The following is a 21,934-nucleotide window of genomic DNA, read 5'->3' on the forward strand; positions in this document are numbered from 1 at the left end:
CGCGCATGCGCAGACGGCTTGGCTGCGCGCGCCCCGCTGTACCCGGGCGCATGCGCAGGCGCTGGGCCTGCCGGGCCGCTGGGGGGCGCGGCAGCGAGCGGCGCCGCGGCTCGCGCCGCTCTCGCGCTGCTGCTACGCCCGGCTGCGCGGCGGCGCGGGGTGAGAGGTCGGGAAGATGGCGGCGGCCTTGGGGGAGGAGGTGCCGGACAACGAGGACTACTACTCGCTGCTCAACGTGCGGCGGGAGGTGGGGCTGGCGGCGGCGGGGCCGGGGCCGGGGCCGGGGCCGGGGCCGGGGCCGGGGCCGGGCGGCGGGGCGCCGCGGGGTGGAGAGGCGGGGCCGGGCGGGCCGTGACCCCGGTGCTCGCCTGGGCAGGCCGGGCCGCGACCGTTGCGGGGCCCGGCGGGCGGGAGCGGGGCTGCCTCAGCCGTCCTGCCCCGGAGCTGGACTTCGGAAATCCGACCCGGGTCGCGGGGGTGCTGGTGGCGTGCGCGGCGGGACGCGAGAGCGAAGGGTGAGGCGTCATTTTTGTAGTGAGTCCTTCCGATTTGATTTTTCTCGGGCGTATGGTGGCTTGATCTTGGACTAATCTCTGCGTACATATATAACATACTTACTTCTTTGGTTGTATGTTTGTTGCTGTTTTAATCGGTGCTGTGTGGGCTTTCCAAATGTTTCCAAACTGGAAACACCTACATTTTTTGCAAAACACCTCTCTCATCAAAAAAAGGAGGCTCAATAGTCCTTGATTTCATTTTTAAGAATGGATCAGTATGAATTGATGCAGTTTTGTTACACTAGAACAGTTGGAACTTAATGGGAGGTAACTACTTTTTTATAGTAATAATTAGGCAAATTGCCAGAGATCTGAACACATAAACTGTGCTGTAGTTTGTTTCAGCAAATGCAATAGCAATATATATACACTATATATGTAAACAGACTTCACTATTCAAGCACGTAGGCCTCGATGTTAACAATTCGAGCTGAAGATGGCTTTTACTGAACTACTACTATTGCGTATAATAGGAGTTCAAGACTTAGAAGCAATTCAGTCTGATAGCTTTGAAAAAAATATCTTTGGAGTTAATATCAGTACTTGTGGCCTCGGTGGCAGTTTCATTTGTGGAAATCTTCCGCATTTCTGGAGGAAAAATGTGTGAAAGTAACTCTGTTTGCACAACTCTCTTAATGCCATGCAGTAAAGTGTGCTCTTTTTTGAAAAATTTCCATGCGACTCAAGCCCGAGTCTTGTTAAAAGCCAGTGGGCCATACTTTTAGATCACTCGACAGCTTTTGTAATTCATCCTCCCAAATGTCAGCAGCGTGCAGATGTAGAGGTTAAAAGAAAGAGGTAGGAACCGCACAAGGGTTGCGACTGCTTGGGAGATTAACAGTGAAGGCTTAATAGTTAACTTAGGCTTTCAGCTCTTCACTAGAGATCAGAAAATTCAGGTTTGGTACAGCAGGGAGCTGGAAGCCAAGTTAAAATGGTCTTTGAGAGAGTAATTCCAACTGAGAGTAGCAGTTGCTTTGTTAATTCCCCCTTGCTAATTAAATTCAAATTAAATGCTACTGTCATGTGTAGCAGTGGAATGCAGTGAACTCGCATTTCTGTGTGCTGAGCCAGCTTCGTGTGATGTAGGAGCTGAGCTTAAAATAATAGTTAACCACTGACCTTTGCAGCCCCGATGAGGAGAGTAAGCCTACCGTGCAGCGATTTTCTACTATGCATGTATATAAATGTTTAATCTTCTATAGATTTCAATCCAGTAAAAACATGGTGGCATGTTTGAGACGTTAAATGAAGCCTTTTAAACCCCAAACAGGGAGATGGGGCACTTTTTAATTTTGCCTGGAATTTTGGTAACAAAAATGTAGCTCACATATGATTATTACTAACTTATGTATTTCATTGCGATTTGAAATTATGTCAGTATTTCTTTAGTGGTTTCTAAGAGGCTGTTGCTCATGAAATATTGAACCGATGACCCAAGCTATTCAATGATGATGAAAGGCCCAATCTAACATTTTATTGAACATGGTATTTATGAAAAATGAAACTGCTCGTTTCTATTATATAATCAATAGCACATTAAACCATTTATCATTAATTTGATTAAAGAATGCCATTTTAGACCTACATGTTCCCCTGCCTTCTCAGTCGAGTTTAAATTCAGTGTCCGAGAAAGCACAAGGTAGTAAAAAGAAAAGAGCTAATCTGTAGCTACCTTTACTGTCTTGGGGCCAGCAAATTTGGCAGATCCACGTTTGCTATATCATTTAGAAACATTACCGTGAAATAGTACAAATGTGCAGAGAAAACATTTATTCTAAGCTGTCCTCAAAATTGAATGTATTTCTACCTTTGGTACACAAATGAATGCATTTCTTTGATGAAAACCCAGACTCTCCTTACCACAAGTTGTAAAAAAAGATGTTACTTTAAGAAACAAACTTTTAGGGCCTTTATTTTCACGGTGAAAGCTTGGAAACTCTGAAAGCTTCAGTCACTGAAGAGCATTAAGAGTAAATGGAATGTGTGTCTTTAAATTCTGTTATCGAAAGTCATTTTCTGGATGCCCCTTTCTCACTTGCTAGCATTGTATTCTTGTCCATTGTAACCCCTGGCTATAATAAAAGGGACGACGTTTGCTTGCAGGAGGCCAGCAAGTAGCCGTCATGTTGTTTTGTTTATTTTACTCTGCATATTTCTCCTGGTGCAGAGAAGTGGTGTCCTGCTTCCTGCGCCCCGGGAATTGATTCTTGCCTGGACAGTTGTAACTGGCCAGTTGGTAGCTCTGTGAAGCTGCATGCGCTATCTGTGCCTTTCAGGGAAGCTCTGCTTGATTTTGGCAACTGCACTTCTAAATAGGTGTTAACCAGCCTCCAAGGAATAGACAGCTGCTGCAACATAAGGACTGTTGCAGGAATGAGATGAGAAAGGGGAAGTTACCGAGATTCTTTAGAGTCAAAAAATAATATTGCTGTGAGGTTGTCTCCTGAGAGGTCGTAATGGAAGGAGTGGGGTTTTTATTCTGTTGATTCTGAAAGAGCCATCTGAAATCTGTTTCCATCACGAGTCTTTGGAATGAGGCCACGTGCCATCTGAAATTCTAGAGTGGTTGTGGTAAAGAACAGGGCTTTTCTTTTTTTCTTGATGCATTTAGTGACACACTGTTCTTCTGGTTATCCATCCACGGCAGGTGAGTGTGTTTTTGAGGGCAGATGATGCGCCTTCCCTTCTTACAGCACTACAGAGAGCCCATGCTGTATAGGAAGGGAGGTGTGGGGGAGCATAGCAGTGAAGGGATGAATGTAAAACTGTAGGTTTACATTTCTTACTTTTACTGCTGTGGAAAACCAGTGCTTTTTGATAGTTATAGTATCTACTTGAGGGTTTAAGATTGAAATACGAGTGGAATTTGATGTACATCTCTGGATTCAAGTGGTTTTATCCTGAGGTGACTTTATTTTTCTTTCCTCTTCTGCATTGAATTCAGGAGACAGTAGTTGCCTAATAAAAATAATGTATGAACACAGATTGCTTGGGTGTTGCTTTTTCACTTAACTTTTTATACCTAGGTATACACTGATGAGCTGTTGCTGTCACTTGTTGCACTCAAATAGCATGGAAAATACCAGTGTGCGTAATTGAATGTTTCATTAACTTATATAATGAAACAAAAGTCCATTCTTGATTTTGTGTAAGTAAAAGTAGTGTAATGTAATAGCTGATGGACTTCTCGTTTAGAGCTGATCTTGAGAATGGTCTTCTTTAAATAGCATTGATTGTACTTTAATTAATTTTTACTGCTTTCCACAGGCCTCTCAGGAAGAGCTAAAAGCTGCCTACCGCCGACTGTGTATGCTGTACCATCCAGACAAGCACAGAGACCCAGAGCTCAAAACGCAAGCTGAGCGGCTCTTTAACCTTGTTCACCAAGCTTATGAAGGTCAGTGGAAGTCTGAAGTTTGCAGAAACTGTTTTCAGGGGTTTTCTAGAAGGAGGGCTGTGTCTTCATGCTTTTTTAAGAAGATAGATATTATTACAAAGTAATAATAAAATTTGATGATACTTAGCAATGCTTTGTTTCCTGCTTCTGTCCTGTAAATCAGAGGAGCAATGCAAGATAAATTCTGCAATGAATGAGATGTGGAGTCTCTGTCTTATTTCCTGCACGTTGTAAATAATCTTTTCACCATTTGCCTTACTTCTGAAAAGACTCTCCCATAAGAGGCTGAAGACTGAAAAGCTTCAAACAGAAAGACATTTTCATATTTTACTTTTGGACTGATGCATCCCGAATTTCTGTTCTCTATCACCTGGTTGCGGTCTCCATTGTTTTTCTGCAAGTTGTTCCATATTATAGGACTGAGATCAGGACAATGGATTCGTAGCAGTTAGAGTTTTTTTCTCATCCAAGGATGCCAAAGCCCTTTAAAAATATTCTGAATTAAGACAACATATACTTAAATCCTGGTGTCACCATCTGTAACTGAGGCACACGGAAGTGATTCGTTAGAATTAGCTTGCAGCATTTTGCAAGTGTGATAAGAGGCACCTGGAATGCAAGTGGATTAGAAGCTGGCAGGACTCTTCTGCATTAAAAAACTAGTGCAGCAAACTAGATGCCCAGTCCTGTAGCCTAAAGAGAAACTAAAGCAAAATAATGAATAAATATTCCTCTATTAAACCTCAAAGATGAGCTAAAAAATTTTTTTTTACTCTCATGTTTTCTGAATGATAAGCATTTGTTTCTTCCAGTTGGACTTGGACATGGGTGGAGTCTTTTACATTGTCCCTAGTTAGGCGTTAGGACATATGGAAGCTTTTGCTGGGGAGAACAGTGAAGGTCTTACATTGATGACATGGGGAATAAAAACTCAGGATGCTTCAATTATTTCATTTTAATGTGGTGAGTAGGTCTTACATTAGGGTCCGTGGCTTTGCTTAGCTCTGTGTTGCGATGTATATCTAAATTGTTGCTTGTTTAGTACTAAATTTGAGCGTAATATTTCACAAGCAAAAATTTTGACATCTTGAAAATAAGCCACCCCACCTCCTGCCTACTTTCTCCCCCTCCTCTTCCATCTCTTAATATCACACAACAAAAGATTTATTTTATCAGAATTTATAAAAAATAGTATCTGCCTGTGACATTTAGCAAATTCAATAATCTTCAAGTACTTCAGATCAAAGCCTTTTTTTACCTTAATATACACACCCAGCTCCCTGAAGACTCATCAGTTCCTCCACAGTCAAAAGAAATACATGCTAATGATAAAGCTGGTCTTGGAACCATGTGGGAAAAATACTGATGATTTTTTAATATTTTTTTTTTTTAAGGAAGGGTGTGGTATGAGAGATTATGCATTTAAATATCCCTTACATTTTAGAGATTCTTCTTAATTCTATGTGCAGTCTTTTTCCAAAGTAACTGTTCTGCAGTCTCCTGATGTATTTTATTTTCTTCATTGCATTGGGTGACTTTTTGGGAGATTCACATTCTACATGCATTTTTGCGATTACCCTGTAGTTGATCTTTGGCAAGGCATGAACTGCCTCATGGAAATTGCTTTGTTGGTGCTTGGCATGTCCCATGTGTTTGGACTGGGTGGGAAAGGATCAGTGGACAGGGATGATAAGGAAGGTTGAAGACAGGGAGCGAAGCGCCAAAGAGCTCTGAAAGCTAGACAGAGGTAGATGTCATTCCTCCTCAGAAAGTTTCCAGGGACTGCTATCACTGAATTGCTAATAATCTCATTGATTGTTAGAGGGCTTATGTCACCCTTCAGTCAAAGAAAGCAATGTTAAAACACCCTGCTGCATATTCAGTTAGTCTGCATGTCTCTTGTGTTCTTTTCACTTTTTGATTTTAGAAGGAAGAAAAAAGAAAAAAAAGGAATTTGTTGGGGGGAAAAGTCAGTGTGTCCTGTTAATATAGCACGTGAAAAGGTTAAAAGGAGTTAATGTAAAAATTGGATGCAACTGTAGAACAACATGTTTCCAGGATCTGTGCTTGAATTCCAAGTAACACTAGTGTGTTGGTCTGAAATTCCAGGAGAAGACCAAAGACTGAATTCTTTCCTCTCTTTTGATTTTAACTTGCAGTGCTTAGTGATCCACAGACCAGAGCCATCTATGACATATATGGGAGGAGAGGACTGGAAATGGAAGGATGGGAGGTGAGAGAAATTTAGCACCTTATGGCCAGTGGAATTGGCTAAACCCACCTTTATCTGACATTCTTGTTTTATCGAGCTGCACTGACACCTTGATGGTAATAAATGCCTGTCTGTTTGCAGGCATCCTTGTTTAGTTATTTCTGTCTCTCTCTGCTGAAACACCATGATGAATTTTCAAAGAATACTTAGGTTTTTCACTTGACAAGAAAACAATAAACCTGACATTCAGAGTTCCCTAATAGGGTATTACCAAGACAGGCAACATCTTTGTCTGACACAAATGCGTCGTTATTGTCCATCTAGTCTCATCTCTTTCATCAGAAACTTTTTTTTCAGCATCAGCTAGCCTCTGAGTTTGAAATTACTTTTTCTTTCTGTGCTTTTTGGGGTTGTTTTTTTTTGTTGGTTTGGTTTTTTGGGCTTTGAAAGAGAACTTGTCCATTCCTGGCTTTCCTGTTGTTAAGTCCCCTTGCTAGCCTCTGCCAGTCTCAGTTGATTGTGCTATGCTGCTTGCTGCAGAATCATATTGTATTGGGTCAGATCACTACCAAGGTCAAGTTTGGAGTTAGTAGCAAGAAATGTGGAGCAGTGGCAGTGTGTAACAGACGTTTTTGAGCTGCTTGTGGCAGACTTGATCTTATTTTGAAAAGCCAAATCCAATACTCTTTCTATCCATACCTAGAGCCATACCTGTTTAAAACCCTCATTCCCTGAGCCATGTAAGGTAAATAGATGTGAATCAGCACAGCCTAAAATCACAAAACTCTCACTTAATCAGTTAACCTCAGGCCAGAAACTTTCAGTCGTTTTCATTTTTGTGTCTACACCTAGTAGAGAAGTTAATGTATAGCTGTTGATAACAGCTGCGCTGCAGTGTCTTCAGCTTGTGGATTGAAAGCTGTTTGCCCTGGTTTTGTCAAGGGAATAGAAATAACAAGACCATTTTCCCTTCTCTCAAAGCATGGAGTTTTCTCTCATGCCTGCCATTTGACCTGGCCCAGATGTTTGCTTCCAAACTCTTAGTATTGAAATTCGTGCAGAGTGGCTTACAGCAGCAGCAGGAGCAATGTGTTAGAGTGTACCAGGTCACTGGACCTCTGTCCCATCAGCAATGCAATACCCTGAACATCCTCTTTCTGGTAATCTTTTGTTTTTAATTTCTTTTTGAGCAGGTTGTGGAAAGGAAGAGAACTCCAGCTGAAATCAGGGAAGAATTTGAGCGTTTGCAGAGGGAGAGGGAAGAGAGAAGACTGCAGCAGCGAACTAATCCAAAGGTAAGCAAAGACTTCATCCTAGTCTCAAGTGAATCCATAAATTATTACGAATATGCAGGGTGTGATGAACCTAGATGAGGGGCTATAGTAAATAGCCTCTTAGGTATCTACACTTAGTGAGTTACTTTTCCTTTTTTGAATATGCAGTTTCTCTGGACAATGTAGGGAAAACAGCTAATTCTTCAAACAGTTCCTCAATCCTCTATTGAAAGTTCTTTTTCGTTTTTTTGTTGAAACATGTAGGAGCAAAATATCTCTTTCAGCAATTTCAAGAAAACAGACCTAAGACTGAAATGTTTATGATTTCTTTCCAAGTATTCCAAATAAAATTAAACTCCCTGCAGTTACCTGACAGGTTTTCCCTTCGATACTGCTGTAGTGTCACAACAATGTGGGGAGATATTCAAACGCAGCTTTGAAACCAATGAAAAATGTGAGGCAGCTACCAAACCAGCTGGATTGCAGAAGTCTTCTGGCTGCAGCACAGTGAGCAAAATCAACCTGAACAGGATTGGGGTCTTGCCAGTTTCACAGTTAATGCCTGTTTTAGGAAAGCTTGATCGCACTCAAAATCATAGAGTATTCTGTTCCCATCTCTCAGTCTGTTTAAGCAGCCATAAACTGACACTAAATGACCCACCTCACAGCTCAATCTTAGCTGTTCAAAGATGATCAAGAATATCGTGTTGAGGGTGATGTTCTCGTGGTAGTGTTGGGATGGCAGGGAGAAGTGGAAATGGCAATCAACCGCTGCTTCCTCTGTCACCTGCTGCAACTGGAATACTCCGGTAGTTTAGGATGCTAATGGCTTCTCTGGCTCTTGGCTTGATAAGTATGCTAGGCAAACCCAGGTTTTGTCAGAATTGTCACTGACTGAGGTTTCAAAGCTTACTGAATCACAAAGATCTTGGTTCTCGTGCAGTGAATAACATTATCCAAGAGCTGCATCTACACTCACCAAATGTATTCATACTTCAGTTTACCTGTATCTATATTTTCCTTGGGGTTTTTTTGCTTAAACTATCAGAAAGTATTTTGTACCTATTTTTTGAAATGTGTTGGAAATCCATTTCTTCTGTGCAGTATAGAAGTGGTCCATGGTGGGGGAGCCTTAATTTTCCTTTGTCTACCCCCAAGTAACCGTGCAGATATTTATGTAGACAAACTTTCTCCATCTTGAAAAAATAAACTGTAATGAGATGTCAATTTTTGCTTCTTTTCTTGGTGGAAAACTGGGTATCCCCTGAGCTCTCACTGGAGGCTTGCAGTCAACACAGATTCTGCATCCTGAAGCACTGAAGCGCAGGTGACTGTACTCTTTCAGGGGTTTTGAGAGAGGAGGTCTCTTGTGTCGTTGTGTTCATGCAGGGACTTCTGAAGTGTTGCAGCGTAACTTGCATAACCCGAGAAACAAACTACCAGATGATTAACTACTATTACTGTTGGTTTGGAAGGTTGCTGGTGTTTTCATGGTCAGCAGTTTAAAATCACAGTGTTTTCTGAGTGGACAGAAGTGTGAGTACAGTAATGCTTAGGACTGTATCAGAAAAATGTCCATCTGAGACGACTTGTAATGTTTTGAGATATTCCCCTTGGCACAGACTTTGGATCTGCACTGGTCTTAGCAAAGCAAATTGACTAATACAGATCACCAGGCTGCTTTGTGGATAGTGCACTGATACTAAGAACTTGTTTGTACTGGAAGGGTAAATAAGCGTAAGGTGTTACATGAATATCTGCTGCCAAAATTATTCCAGGCAGGAAGGGATTTCTGGATGCCACAAAATGGGCAAGTCAAACTGTCTTCGCTGGAGCTGAGAGTGACTGGGGTCAGAAGCGTATTCTCAGAGAAGGGCATGGTTATCTCCACCTCATGCTTCTCTGTGACTTTCAGAATTTGACATTTTATCTGGGTGCCTTGCCATGGCTGTGAGCAGTAAAAAGCAGAGCTGCATTGTAAGCCTCAGCCTCTGTGTCCTGTGATAAAATTAGCCATCTGGGTGTTTACAGCAATTGCTGATTGGCAGCCTATAGAAATGTCTCTCCAGGCAGTGTTCCTGTGGAATTAGGTAGCGCAGCTGTGATCGTTTCATACACGAACGCAAGTTATTTTAAAATTTCCAACATTTTGTCAGTTCTATAAAACGGTTCCAGCAAAATAAAGCATTTTAACCAGAAATGTTGAGCAATAACCAGATGTAGGCAATTTGGCAGATTTCGAATTGAGTCTATTATTTGCTTTTAGAGCTTTGTTTTTGCTTTCAAAGACGTGTAGAAGGGTTGAAAAGTTCATTACTTGATTTGAGAAGAACCGCTTCCTGTTAGGAGAAACTAAATCCCATTATTTTCCTGCTGCAGAAAGTCAACACCTAAGAAATGCAGGTCCCTCAAGGCTTAGTCTTGCACAGCTTCTGTATGTCACTTTCCAGAAGGTAAATCCCTAAGAAAAAAGGGATTGAGGAGGGAGTATATTCTTCTCTGGCACACCTCTTAATTCCATCAGCAAAGTCTGTTCATATTCGCAGGATGGCAAATAAAGGTGATTTTAAAAGATGATACCAGATAACAACTCTGATGGTTCTGTAGTGCCGCTCCCCAGCTTCCTGCCCTGCTGAGCTGGTGCGCTTTGCAGGATGTTGCGTGCATGCACCGCCGACTTCTGAGCAGAGCTTTACAGCTTTTTCCCTGCTGCTCTTTCTTTGGGGAGGGCTTTTTCATTTACAATGGTCTGAGCAGGTGGCTGATGGGGCGTTGTAAGCAGCAGCGATCCCCTCTCCATTATCCGGTGGCATAGGGGGTGCTGTCGTTCTCTGGGAGTATTTTTAACTTTACCATCTGCTGCTTTTCCTGTGCTTGCGCCTGAGCCAGTTTCCTTGCCAGGATCTATAGACCTCTGAGGGTGACTTCACCTGCTTGGTGGGAGGTGAAATGTCTGCACGGAGTCCACTCAGTGAAAGGCAAGCTCACTTCAGCGAAAGGCAGCGAAATAGAAGATCTGCTGGGGCGCCGGGGAAGGAATGGAGACGCTCCTTTCCTCTGACTGGGTTTTGTGGATTTTCATGGATGGGTTCAGGTGTTTTCCTTTTTTCATTGGGAGGGATATTTGTTCTAAAATTCATAGGTGTGAAAAAGGAAATCATAAGATTTTGAGTATGATTGAAAGAAAGGAGTTGCAATGAATTTCAGGAATGTGTGTGGACCTTGGTGCATCTTTACAAAGGGTACAAGCATTGCGGTACGAATAAATATAGTATAGTAAGAAGTTTTTCAGTGTTTTTTTTTTTCATGCAAATTCTTGAGAAAGCTTTACTGCTGCTTATATTCCGGTCTGAGTTGAAAATACGCAATTTTCTGTCTTTTTGCCTTCAAATTCAGCATGCTTACTACTCAGCATGATATCCCTTGTTTAAAAATGTCTAACTTGGAATTTAAAGTTGCAGTCTGGCAAAGGTTCTGTGCTGAATGTGGCGGTCCACATGGAAAACCTTTCTTTCCATCCTGCCTCTGTTACGAAAGGTCTTGGGTTTTACACTTCCTTGAATTGAAGAGCATCAGGGAAAAATTGAAATAGTTCTCTCTTCTGTTAAAATAAATGCTCACCTGTATTTAGACATGTTTGATTGGCACTCTGGAGTGCATTTGCTGGAATTTCATTGAGTGGAGTTGGCACTCTCTGTTTCTCTTTGGCTATTCTACTCCGTGTCTTTCCAGAGGGCTGGAGCAGCAGTGCAGGGCTGCGCTGCTTCCTAGGCGGTTGGCGGTTTTGCCTTGCTTCACTCTTATTTTGGCCTCATTTCAAGGAACAGCACAACGTAGGAGAGGGCTGAAACTGAAGAAGCTGTAGCGTCTGGAGAGCAGATCCCTTGCGGGTGACTTTGCAGATGGTTCCTGAAAACCAGTCTTCTGCATAAAGGGCAGGAGCTCTTCATTGGCGCTGCCACAAACAGAATGATAAGCGTAATTGCTTTGAAATTCACCAGCCTGCCAAGAGTAATTTGTAAACAGTTGGGGCACAGCCCTTGTTCCAGAGTTCTCCTGGAAATAATCGCACCTTCCTGTGTTAAAATATTTATCCAATTTTTGCTGTGTAAGAAATCAGAAAATAAACATTGAGAAGAGGTCAGGAATCTCCACAGCAAATAAATAGGTGGAAGCCAAACCAAAGAAATTTTGAGTCCTGTCAAACTCTGCAATTCTTCCTATATTTATGGTTCTACATTTGATTAGAGTGGACTAAGCAAGGAGAAACGCTCACTCAGATTGAAATAAGAATTTATTCCATCCATACTTGGACTCTGTGTGAGTGGTTTTTGTACCTACCCAGCTATTGAGTTTCTTTATACAAATTGCTCAGACGTCATTCTATGGAATGCTGTTTAATAGGTCTATAGGGAAGGTTTCCAAAGCCTCTTGAAGTTATATGACCCAGACAAGGATTTTAAAAAAGAAAAGATTTATTTATCTTATTTTCAAATAAACCCACTCTTGCAGTTAGTCTGAGTGAGCAGAGCAGCAGGTAGCCAGACTGTTTAGCTGTGGCCTAGTTTTTTGTAGGAATAAGCTTTTCTGTGGTCTGAGAAAGGAAATATTTACCACTTGCTAAAAATCTATCTTTGTCAAGCTTTTCTTCTGATTACAAGATATAAACGAGGAAAAAGAAAATAAGATTTTTGACTAACAAGTTCAATTGCAAAGTGAATGATGCAGCTCAAAACGAAGTTGTTTCAGATAACTCATAAGAAGAAAGCATTTAGAGGCTTTCTGGCCAAGTTCCTTTGAAAATCAATTTCTAAAATATATTTCAACTTTAAAACACTGACAGAGCAGAGTCAGTTGTGGGGGAAGAAGAAACCTGTGTAAAAGTGTTCTACCTACTTCTGTAATGCATCACAACAGAAGAATTGCCTCCTAGTATTACAAGTTGCATTCCTGCTGAAAAACTGCCTTTTATCCAGTTTATTTTATGATTTATATTGCTAATTTAGAATATTGTAATCATTCATTTTTGTTTGTCTTGAATGTGTAAGAAATGCATTTTAGAGTGGAAAAGGTAATTGCAGAACAAGAAAAAGCTGCAAAAAAAATTAATCATATACAAGAGTGGTTTAGCCATTTGGCCTATGTATGTTGGATGTTTGTTAATGCTAAGTACTTGTTTCACTTGTCATTCCTTAGGGAACAATTAGTGTCGGAATAGATGCCACTGACCTCTTTGATCGTTACGACGAAGAATATGAAGATGTGCCTGGGAGCAGCTTTCCCCAGATTGAGATAAACAAAATGCACATATCCCAGTCCATTGAGGTAAGGAGGGCAGATGCTGCTGCTGGTGTGGAGCAGGGCCTGAGCTAATGAGGCACTACAGCAAAGCAACAAAAAATGAAACACTGCTCAGGCGGTTCTCATCTTGATTTATGGAAGGACGTGATTACCGGTGTGGGTGGGAAGAGGAAGCTCGGTTCCAGCAGGACTCCGTGTTGACTGTACAGCATGCATTTGTGTGACTGGTTTGTAGGCTACAGTGGTCCTGCCGTGCTGCTAGCAGGGAGGCTCAATCATGATTGAAAACAGGTATCTAGTTCTCACTGAATAAGGAGTATTTAGTGTATGAAAATGAATGGCACCCAGTTTTGAGGATGTGGATAAGGAAAAGAAGGGGGGGTGTTTCCTCTGTTCCAGAGAGTTGAAAAAATTTAGTCTGCTAGTGAGACTAGAAGGGTTTGCAGCTCAGGGTCAGGACTTCAAGATAGTACATTAAAGGTGTCACAAATGTCTGGTACTGTAAGAATTATGTCACTTTTTGCCATGCTTGATCTTTGACTACAAAATTTAGAGCAAGTGTGCCCATGTCTGGTTCAAACACCTGGGCTTAGTGGATGACAAGGAGTCAACTGGAGTGTTACCTGTATCTCTGCGCTTACAGTCTCTGCAGTCATGATTATGTCCTTGCAGAACATGCATTAAATGTGTGAATCGGGATCAGAGTAATTGGTAACGGTATATTCATTTTTCAGGCACCATTGACTGCCACGGACACAGCAATACTGTCTGGTAACCTTTCCACCCAGAATGGGAATGGAGGTGGATCGATTAATCTTGCTCTGAGACGAGTAACTTCTGCCAAGGGATGGGGAGAGGTAAGAGTACTAGCTGTTATGCATTTTTATATCCAGGCTATTTCAGGCTGCTTGGATTAGTTACCTAGTGTTTATTTTCTTTAGGGAACTTTAGCTCTGTTTCATGTCTCATTTTCTACATTCTGCAGAATGTAGAAAAAGGAATTCTCAAAGGAATTTGAGAAAAAGGGAAGGCCAAACCTTGTTTTTTCTTAATTGTTTCCCCTTTCCATTTGGCTGTGCATTTTGAACTTCACTTACGCTGACAGAGTTGTTACCTATTGTCTCCAGGGCCATCCTAATTTCACTGTCTGAAGCCTCCCAGGTGCCTTCCGGAGGCTGTGAGCATGCACTTAGGGCAGCATGATAGTTTGTCTTCGCTTCAAAAACTGTTCTGCTCACAAGGGAAGAAGTTATGGAGGAAAATAGTTTGATTCCCAGGCAGATATGATCTAAGTAGCTGGAAGGTCCCATGTTGCCACCTGAAAACTGTGCCTCGCTAGACCGATGGCTTTGTTTGAGATGCTTGTGGCATTGCTGCTATGGTTGGCAGGTTGCGTTCTGCGCCTTCCTTTTTGCACACTAGCTACTGCTAACCTGTTTTCTCAGCTTGTGAGAAATGGGATTTTCCCTCTTGTTTGAGAATTCATAGACTGGAGGCATTCAATTTGCATCAGGATTTTGTAATATCGGTAATACAGGAGCTTGTGGATATTGTCATGAGTCAGTTGACTAAAAAGTTTTAAAAAACCCATTTAATAAACTTACTTGGGAGATGCAAATGTAGTAGGAACTGCTTTTGCAGGTTTTGTCATGAAAAGTGTCAGGTCTAAGAACTGCTTCCATTAATGAGACTGAACAACACCAAATCAACATTGAATAGCAGCCCTGGAAGTCACCCAGATTAGTGGAGGAAGCAGCAGGTGCGTTTTGCAGACACTGAGATGGTGCAGCAGCAGAACTGCTGACATTACTGTGAGGCTGTCCTGCAAAGGACTCTTACCCTCAGAGGGCAGCAGCCAAGCCTTCTTGTTTGCCATTGTGGGGCTGTGATGGAGGTGTCTTCCCCATTTTCACTGGAACAACCAGAGCAGGTGCTAGTAGTAGTAGCCTGTAGCACTATGAAACTGGCTTTGTTTTACTCGTGAGGACCTTACTCAGTGAGACACATCTTATTTTGAATGCAAAGCTAGTAGAAAAGAGAGGATGCTGAAATATGTGGTAAATGTTATTCGGATGTGTAAAATGTCTGCGATGTTGTTGTGGTTTAACCGCAGTCGGCAACCAAGCACCACACAGCTGCTCGCTCACCCTCCGCCCTCCCTCGGTGGGATGGGGGAGAGAATCTGAAGAGCAAAAGTAAGAAAACTCATACGTTGAGATAAGAACAGTTTAATAATTGAAATATAATAATAATAATAAAAATTTTAATTAAAAGGAAAACAACGAGAGAGAGGGGGAAAAACAAATGATGCAACTGCTCACCACCGGCCAACCGACACCCAGCCAGTCCCAGCGCAGCAATCGCTGCTCTGTGGCCAACTCCCCCCAGTTTATATACTGAGCATGACATCATATGGTATGGAATATCCCTTTGGCCAGTTTGGATCAACTGTCTTGGCTGTGCCCCCTCCCAGCTTCTTGTGCACCTCGCAGAGCATGGGAACCTGAGAAGTCCTTGACTTAGTGTAAGCACTACTTAGCAACAATTACAACATCAGTGTGTTATCAACATTACTCTCATACTAAATCCAAAACACAGCACTGTACCAGGTACTAGAAAGAAAATCAACTCTATCCCAGCCGAAACCGCTTGTGAAGTACTTTGTCACTGTTGTAAAAGATGTTTTCTTCTAACAATTTGTCATTGTGCATTTAAACAGTTGGAGTTTGGAGCAGGAGACCTTCAGGGACCTCTCTTCGGTCTGAAGATATTCCGTAATCTTACACCAAGATGGTAAATATTAGAAAAATGGTCTAATGGTTAATATTCCACACTAAGGAACTAAACGGCTTGAATTCTCTTCCATGTTAATTTGGATTTGTTTTCTATCCTACAAAATAAGGTATTTCTTCTTTAGACTTAAGGTCATGCTTTAGTACTGATCAAAATGCTTGTATTCTTTTGGTGTGTTGGTGTCCTTCATTTTCATACTTCCAGTTTAAGGAAGGTCTGTATTCCACATCCCTAGATTTGTATTTGATCTTGTCATGAATTCGTGATACTTGAGGCATGATCTCACAATCAGAGCAACAGAAGTTTGCTCTGGCAGCAGAACAAAAAATTGGGGAGCTCTTCTGGGGCTTCCATGTGTGAGATAGAGTTTCTGACAGCAAAAGAGGAGATGATATGTCATGTTTTAGGGAAATAATGCCAAATTTGCCACTAGTGTGGTGTCTGTTTACAAACGAATAGAGATCTCAAGTTGCAAAGGAGAGTACAAGGTAAGGGTTGTGATTGAACACATATGTTAGAGCATTGTAGGTGCCAGTGTAGACTTCCTTCTTTTTATATTTTCTAATTTAGTAAATATGCCATTCCTCAGAGCTTACACAGGGATCTTCTTCCCTGTAGAGTCCTTTAATGCTGTTTTTTGGAGCTGATGCTTGAGGATTATTAAATAGCAGGGCTGCTATCTTCTAGCAGCCAAGTGTGCTGCCTCTACAGAAGACCAGGACTTTATCTGCCTAGGGCAAAGGCTGAAGGGTAGCCTGCTGCGTTGGCTGCAGTGTTGTGGCACAGACCAATAAACTAGGGCATGACCCTGTTCTTCTGGCCGCTGCTATGGTCAGCACAGTCTAAATTAGTTTTGAGTTTTTCCTGAAACCCTCAAGCATCATGCTCTTCACAGGATAGTCTCTGTATATTCAGCAAGGCTCCTGGGAAGGAAGGAATTTGAGGCCATCTGGGAGCCTGTGTTTTACCACTGATGAGGCTTTCCTTATTTCTCCTAGTTTCATCACTACAAACTGTGCCCTGCAGTTTTCATCCCGTGGGATTCGCCCAGGCCTCACCACAGTCCTAGCCCGCAACCTCGACAAGAACACGATGGGCTACTTACAGTGGCGGTGGGGCATCCAGTCAGCCATGAACACTAGTATTGTCCGTGATACAAAAACCAGCCATTTCACCGTGGCGTTACAGGTGAGAGTCCTGTTGCTGTATGCCGGGGACAGTGATACCAACCCGCGGGAGAGAAGTGCCTCAGCTTTTCCGTCCCAGTAGTATTTTGGCTTGGACTAGAGGATAACGGAGCAGTTGGTACTATCTCGTACGAACATGTAATGTAGGTAACCAGCTGCATTTGGCAGAGCACGACACTTTGCACCCAACATTGTTATATCTAATGTGGATCAGCTCAGGTTAGGGTCAGGATGCACAACACAGACTGCAGAGATTGCAGGCTGTGATGAGTAAGTGGCAAGCATTGCTATGTTTTCTGTGCCATTTAAAGGATAAGAAAGGAAATTTTGGGAAACGTTCAGTGGTGGCCGAGGGTACGTTTTCATACATTTGTGCCTCTTGTATTTCAGCTGGGAATCCCCCATTCTTTCATGATGGTCAGTTATCAGCATAAGTTTCAGGATGAGGATCAAACACGAGTGAAAGGTTCTCTCAAGTAAGTGTGCAAGAGAAAATTCATATTGCTCACAGCCTAAAGAATCTGTCCTCTCCTGCTGTTGTAGGCCTCCAGGTTCCACGCAAATCAAATGCTTCTGTGGTCTTTGGGAAGCTGCTTTTCATTAATTAAATCTGGCAAATGCTGAAGTGAATATCTTGGAGGCTTAGCTTTGTGTGCCTCTTTGGATAAGTGGAACTTAAAATACTTGTGTGTGATATCTCTATATCATCACCAATAAGAAAGCCAGAAGTTCGGGTAGTCTGTTTACTGCTTTACAAGCTGAAAAGGCTAATCTCACCTTGTAGATACACCGTGAATCTTCCAGTAGCCAACATCTGCTGCACACAGATGTATTTCCATGTTTTACTTGGTGGGGAATTACAAGATTCAGTAAAGAGAAATTCAAGAGTTTTCCCTATCTGACCAGTTTTTGGTTCTGTCATTCTAGGGCAGGTTTCTTTGGGACCATAGTGGAGTATGGAGCAGAGAGGAAGATCTCCAGGCACAGCATTTTAGGAGCCACCATCAGTGTTGGTGTTCCCCAAGGAGTGTCTTTGAAAATCAAGTCAGTTCAAGATTACAACTCTAGATTGCAGAGGCTGACCGTAACCTGCATTATTCTATTTCCAATATTCAGGTGGGAAGGTCCCAATCTTGGGTCAATACAGGTATATTGATATATCACTATGAAAGGTTGCAGCTGCCCTCACCTCTAATACAAGTGGTGCCCATTGGAAGCAATGTGTGCCTTCTGCCAGTGTTACTCTGAGCCTGAGCCACCTCTTTTAGGACTAGTGTGGGTGTGCATCAAAATATTCTGAAAATACAGCTTAAAGTAAGGTTTGGAGCATTATGGTAAGTGGATGGAAGATTTCCGAATATATTACTAGTAGAAATGGATTTAATTGCATTCCGTTTTTATAACACTGTATGCAAGTATATACTTGAATTAGTTATCGTTCACTAATATAGGTGATGATTCTATTAATAAGATGCAGTTCACAACGAGGGGCAGAACCCTTTAAGGGTTCATATACTGTAGTGCACTTTTAATTGGTGCCAGCAGAGGGCATGCCAGGATGCAGAAACTGTAAAGACATGAAGACCTCTGTCCCAAGAAAACTAATGTTTTCTAAAATAGATATTATTATAAGCCTCAGAAAAATATTGATGTACTCCTTCCTTGAAGGCACATGCTGGTGTTGTGAACATAGACCTTCTCTATAAGCATTTTCTTTTCTTTTGATGATGATGTTGGTCCCTTTCTCTGGTGAAATTAAGGACCAAATAAATTCTCCTAAGATTGAAAAATCACTTTAGAATGGCCAGGTACTGTCACAAGAGATGTCTGCTACATAGAAGTCTGGCTCTGGATGGTGTCAGATGCCTGTCTTATCATTGCCTTGTTTTGGTTTATCAGATTTTCACCTTTTTGAGCTCATCATTCATCTCTCCTTTGGTTCAGCAGTTGTTCAGCAGCATACACTGCTGCTAAGTGTACTTAATCAAGCACATTAAACTCTGTGTTTCCTCTTAGCTGTCATTCTGTTCTTTTTTTCTTCCAGGTTGAATAGGGCTAGCCAGACCTACTTCTTCCCTGTCCACCTAACAGATCAGCTGCTTCCCAGTGCTGTATTCTATGCCACCGTGGGACCTCTAGTTATCTACTTCGCCATGCATAGGCTAATCATCAAACCCTACCTCAGGGCACAAAAGGAGAGGTGAGCTTGCAAGACTGTGTTTTAAATTCAGAGCTGGGAAGTCCCACTCAAGTGCTTCTGGGAGCCTGGTGCAAAGGCTGGGACATCCGGCTGAGGCACTGTGGTTCACTATATACCAGTACTACTGAATTGCGGAAGCCTACAAAAATATCTTGAAAGGTGGGGAAGAACCTTAAAACCGAGCTCATTTGTGTGAGGTTGTGGGTCAATTGTAATTGGGGTGGGTAAGTAGACATCTGCCACTTTGTGGCTGAATCCCACCCACTGTGTAGACCTGATGTGATGTTGACTTCCTTATGCCAGAGAGCTGGAGAAGCAAAGGGAGAGTACAGCCAGCGACATCCTTCAGAAGAAGCAGGAGGCTGAAGCTGCGGTAAGTCTTTCCCGTAACTAATCCCCCTTAGTTAAAGGAAGCTGTTTTCACTCTGTGCTTTTCCCTTTTGGACACAGTGTCTGACACTGCTTGATTTTTGCTCTGCCCCTTTTGTTGTGACAGGTCCGGTTAATGCAAGAGTCTGTCCGGAGGATAATTGAAGCAGAGGAAGCCAGAATGGGTAAAGATTACAACACCATTTACTTGTTCCATAAATTTGGAGAGAGGAAGGAACAATACAAAGGCTGAGTGGTTGGGGGGGAGAAATGCAAGGTATTGTTTCTTCATTTCCACCCCTAATGAAGCACAGCGTAACTGCTGTTGCGCATGTAGTGGGGAAGTTCCATTATGATTTGGCTCCTGGTGCCTGAGCTTAGTAGGGATCCACTGAATATTTTTTTGGGACGTGCTGTGAGGTGGATCAAAAGGGTGAAGACAATAGTCTGGATTCATCTCTTCACAAGAGAGAGGTGTGTGTATAAATATGTGCAAAAGTTATAGTCTGAAGTTTAGGTTTCACTGGTCTCTAGCTTACACAGTTTGCTCCTGGATTGTAATGGAAATCAGAATTCTGACGTTTGCTAGCAATTTTCAAGAGAATGTTCCAAAGTGGATTGGCATCCACTTGGACTGTCACATCATTGTGGCATTGAAGTCATGTCATTCTGTCCTAGTGCTGAAAATTGCTAACAAACACCCAAGTAGAACTGTTCTTCTGTCTTGAGAAGCATGGGTCCAGGCAGAGAAAATTAAAAATTGTTGAAAGCAAGAGAAAATGCCGGGATGGTCTTTTCATCCTTGTCTGCCTAGCTGTCAGTGGGAAGCCTTTCATCACATCTGTGATTTCATGTGAATGCAGGTTTGATTGTAGTGAACGCCTGGTACGGGAAGTTTGTTAATGACAACAGCAGGAAGAATGAGAAGGTGAAAGTAATAGATGTGACTGTGCCCCTGCAGTGCTTGGTGAAAGACTCTAAACTGATCCTTACAGAGTCATCCAAGGTACGTAGCTGTTCTGTTAAAGCCCAGACTCAAGAGTTCAATGTGTGACTCAGAATTTCGATTGAACTGTATGCTCTCCTACCAGGAGGTTTCTCCAGTGTGCTTGAAGCTAGTGACTCTAGATCAATTTACAGAAGCCATTTACATACCAAGTGTTATGAACCTCCAGGAACTTCTCTTTCTTTGGGCATTTCCAGTGCCAAAGAAACGGTGTCTCCATATTTGCGGCATGGGACAGTGCATGTTACAGACTCTGGGGCTGTACACCAGAGACTTCCCACCCCCTGGTTCGCTCTTTTCTTCATTTAGAACTTGCCACTGGGGAGGCGATTCCTCAGCTTCTTGTCTCATCTCATTGGCAACAAAACTCCTTTTTTTTTAATGACACCTCGTTTTGGCATTAATAAATGTTTTTGAAGAGCTGTGAAAATCCATTCCCTGATGCTCAGTTTGTCCTTCTGTGGTTCAAGGCTGGGCTGCCGGGTTTCTACGACCCCTGCGTGGGTGAGGAGAAGAGTTTGAAAGTGCTTTATCAGTTCCGAGGAGTTCTGCACCAAGTGATGTCAGCTGACAATGAGGCCCTTAGGATACCAAAGCAATGTAAGTAGCAAGGACCACCCTGCTTCTTCCTTCAGGAACCAGTAAAGGATTGCTTCACCTCTGTGTGGTGAAGCACACAGAACTGGGCTTCTGGGGTTCAGAACTGGGGTTACTGAAATGGACTGACCATGATATGCCTCTGGAGTATGAGCTAAAACAGCTCAGCAGCACCACTGCAGCTGTTTATACCATCTAACCTTATATATCTAACTGGAGTTAGAAGCAGAGGCCTCCTACAGCTGCTGTTGTCCCTGCTGGGCAATTCACAGCACTCGATTGCCCTTTGAGGACTGAATTGAATGTATGAAGGCAAGGTGGAGGCCTGAGCCAGATTTCTTCCTCATCCCCATTTATCTATCTGCCAAAACATTTTCCCTGCCAGAATAATTTTGTGAAACCGGTATCTGCTAGTGACAAGTTTTACTGGTACCCCTGTAGGTCTGGGGAGTTGGCTAAAGGGCACAAACCTCGTGTTTACTCTAGACCAGCTCCCTGGCCCAATTTAAGAAGCATATCCAACTTACAAAGCTTCCTTAAGTACATTGGAGGTGTATATGAATCGTGTTCAGTTAGCAGCCAGAAATGTTCCTGTCTCTGCCTGGTACGGTGGTTCAGGCTAGGACTTCTGTTCATCCGACAGAAGCGGCATGTATCCATTTATTGTTCTCATCCGACAGCTCACAGAATCGATGCAGATGGCTAATCTGGTCAGAGTGTGCGTGTTCCGTTACGGTACCTGGGTCAACGGAAACTACAAAACCTTCCCCGGACGCTACAAGTTTGAACAGAGACATTTTTATTTTTACTATCCATATAGCAGGTGGTGTCCTACCAGTTATGTTAGGAGACAAAATGAGAGAACCTGCTTCTACAGGTGGCTCCAGGGCAATACTTCTCTGAATTGTGGCTCAGTAACGAATAAAGCAACGTGACTCTGAATGCACAGTACTTTCTGCTGAGGTTGTGTGAGCGGGCACTGAGCACCACCCGTCATGCAGCCATGTCTTTCCTGCTGCGATTTGGCCACAGTCTCAC

General features: G+C 42.6%; 1 protein-coding gene across 2 annotated transcripts; it reads left to right on the forward strand.

Annotated features, from left to right (window-relative positions):
• The first annotated feature begins 87 nt into the window (after window positions 1-87).
• Window positions 88-21,838, forward strand: DNAJC11 (DnaJ heat shock protein family (Hsp40) member C11). 2 transcript variants are annotated; one of them, XM_075172147.1, is made up of 16 exons: window positions 88-247; window positions 3,828-3,957; window positions 6,117-6,190; window positions 7,363-7,464; window positions 12,640-12,768; window positions 13,479-13,601; window positions 15,464-15,537; window positions 16,536-16,725; window positions 17,115-17,200; window positions 17,652-17,768; window positions 18,769-18,924; window positions 19,228-19,297; window positions 19,421-19,478; window positions 20,157-20,299; window positions 20,770-20,899; window positions 21,577-21,838. In XM_075172147.1, exons 1-16 carry the CDS (start codon window positions 176-178, stop codon window positions 21,600-21,602), a joined length of 1,680 nt encoding a protein of 559 aa, XP_075028248.1. In that variant the 5' UTR covers window positions 88-175; the 3' UTR covers window positions 21,603-21,838. The 2 variants fall into 2 exon arrangements, with proteins under 2 accessions (XP_075028248.1, XP_075028247.1); XM_075172146.1 differs by lacking the exons at window positions 20,770-20,899; window positions 21,577-21,838 and adding an exon at window positions 20,385-20,741 and having other exon boundaries at window positions 130-247.
• The last annotated feature ends 96 nt before the right edge of the window (window positions 21,839-21,934 follow it).

This window comes from Calonectris borealis, chromosome 23 (genome assembly GCF_964195595.1).
Source record: "Calonectris borealis chromosome 23, bCalBor7.hap1.2, whole genome shotgun sequence".
Classification (NCBI taxonomy): domain Eukaryota; kingdom Metazoa; phylum Chordata; class Aves; order Procellariiformes; family Procellariidae; genus Calonectris; species Calonectris borealis.

Bases quoted from the DNA above. Each gene is read 5' to 3' on its own strand.
- DNAJC11 (XM_075172146.1), top strand. From the start codon at position 176: ATGGCGGCGGCCTTGGGGGAGGAGGTGCCGGACAACGAGGACTACTAC. The intron at 7,465-12,639 runs GTAAGCAAAGAC...GTCATTCCTTAG, and splicing joins AGCAGCGAACTAATCCAAAG to GGAACAATTAGTGTCGGAAT. The intron at 18,925-19,227 runs GTGAGCTTGCAA...TCCTTATGCCAG, and splicing joins CTCAGGGCACAAAAGGAGAG to AGAGCTGGAGAAGCAAAGGG.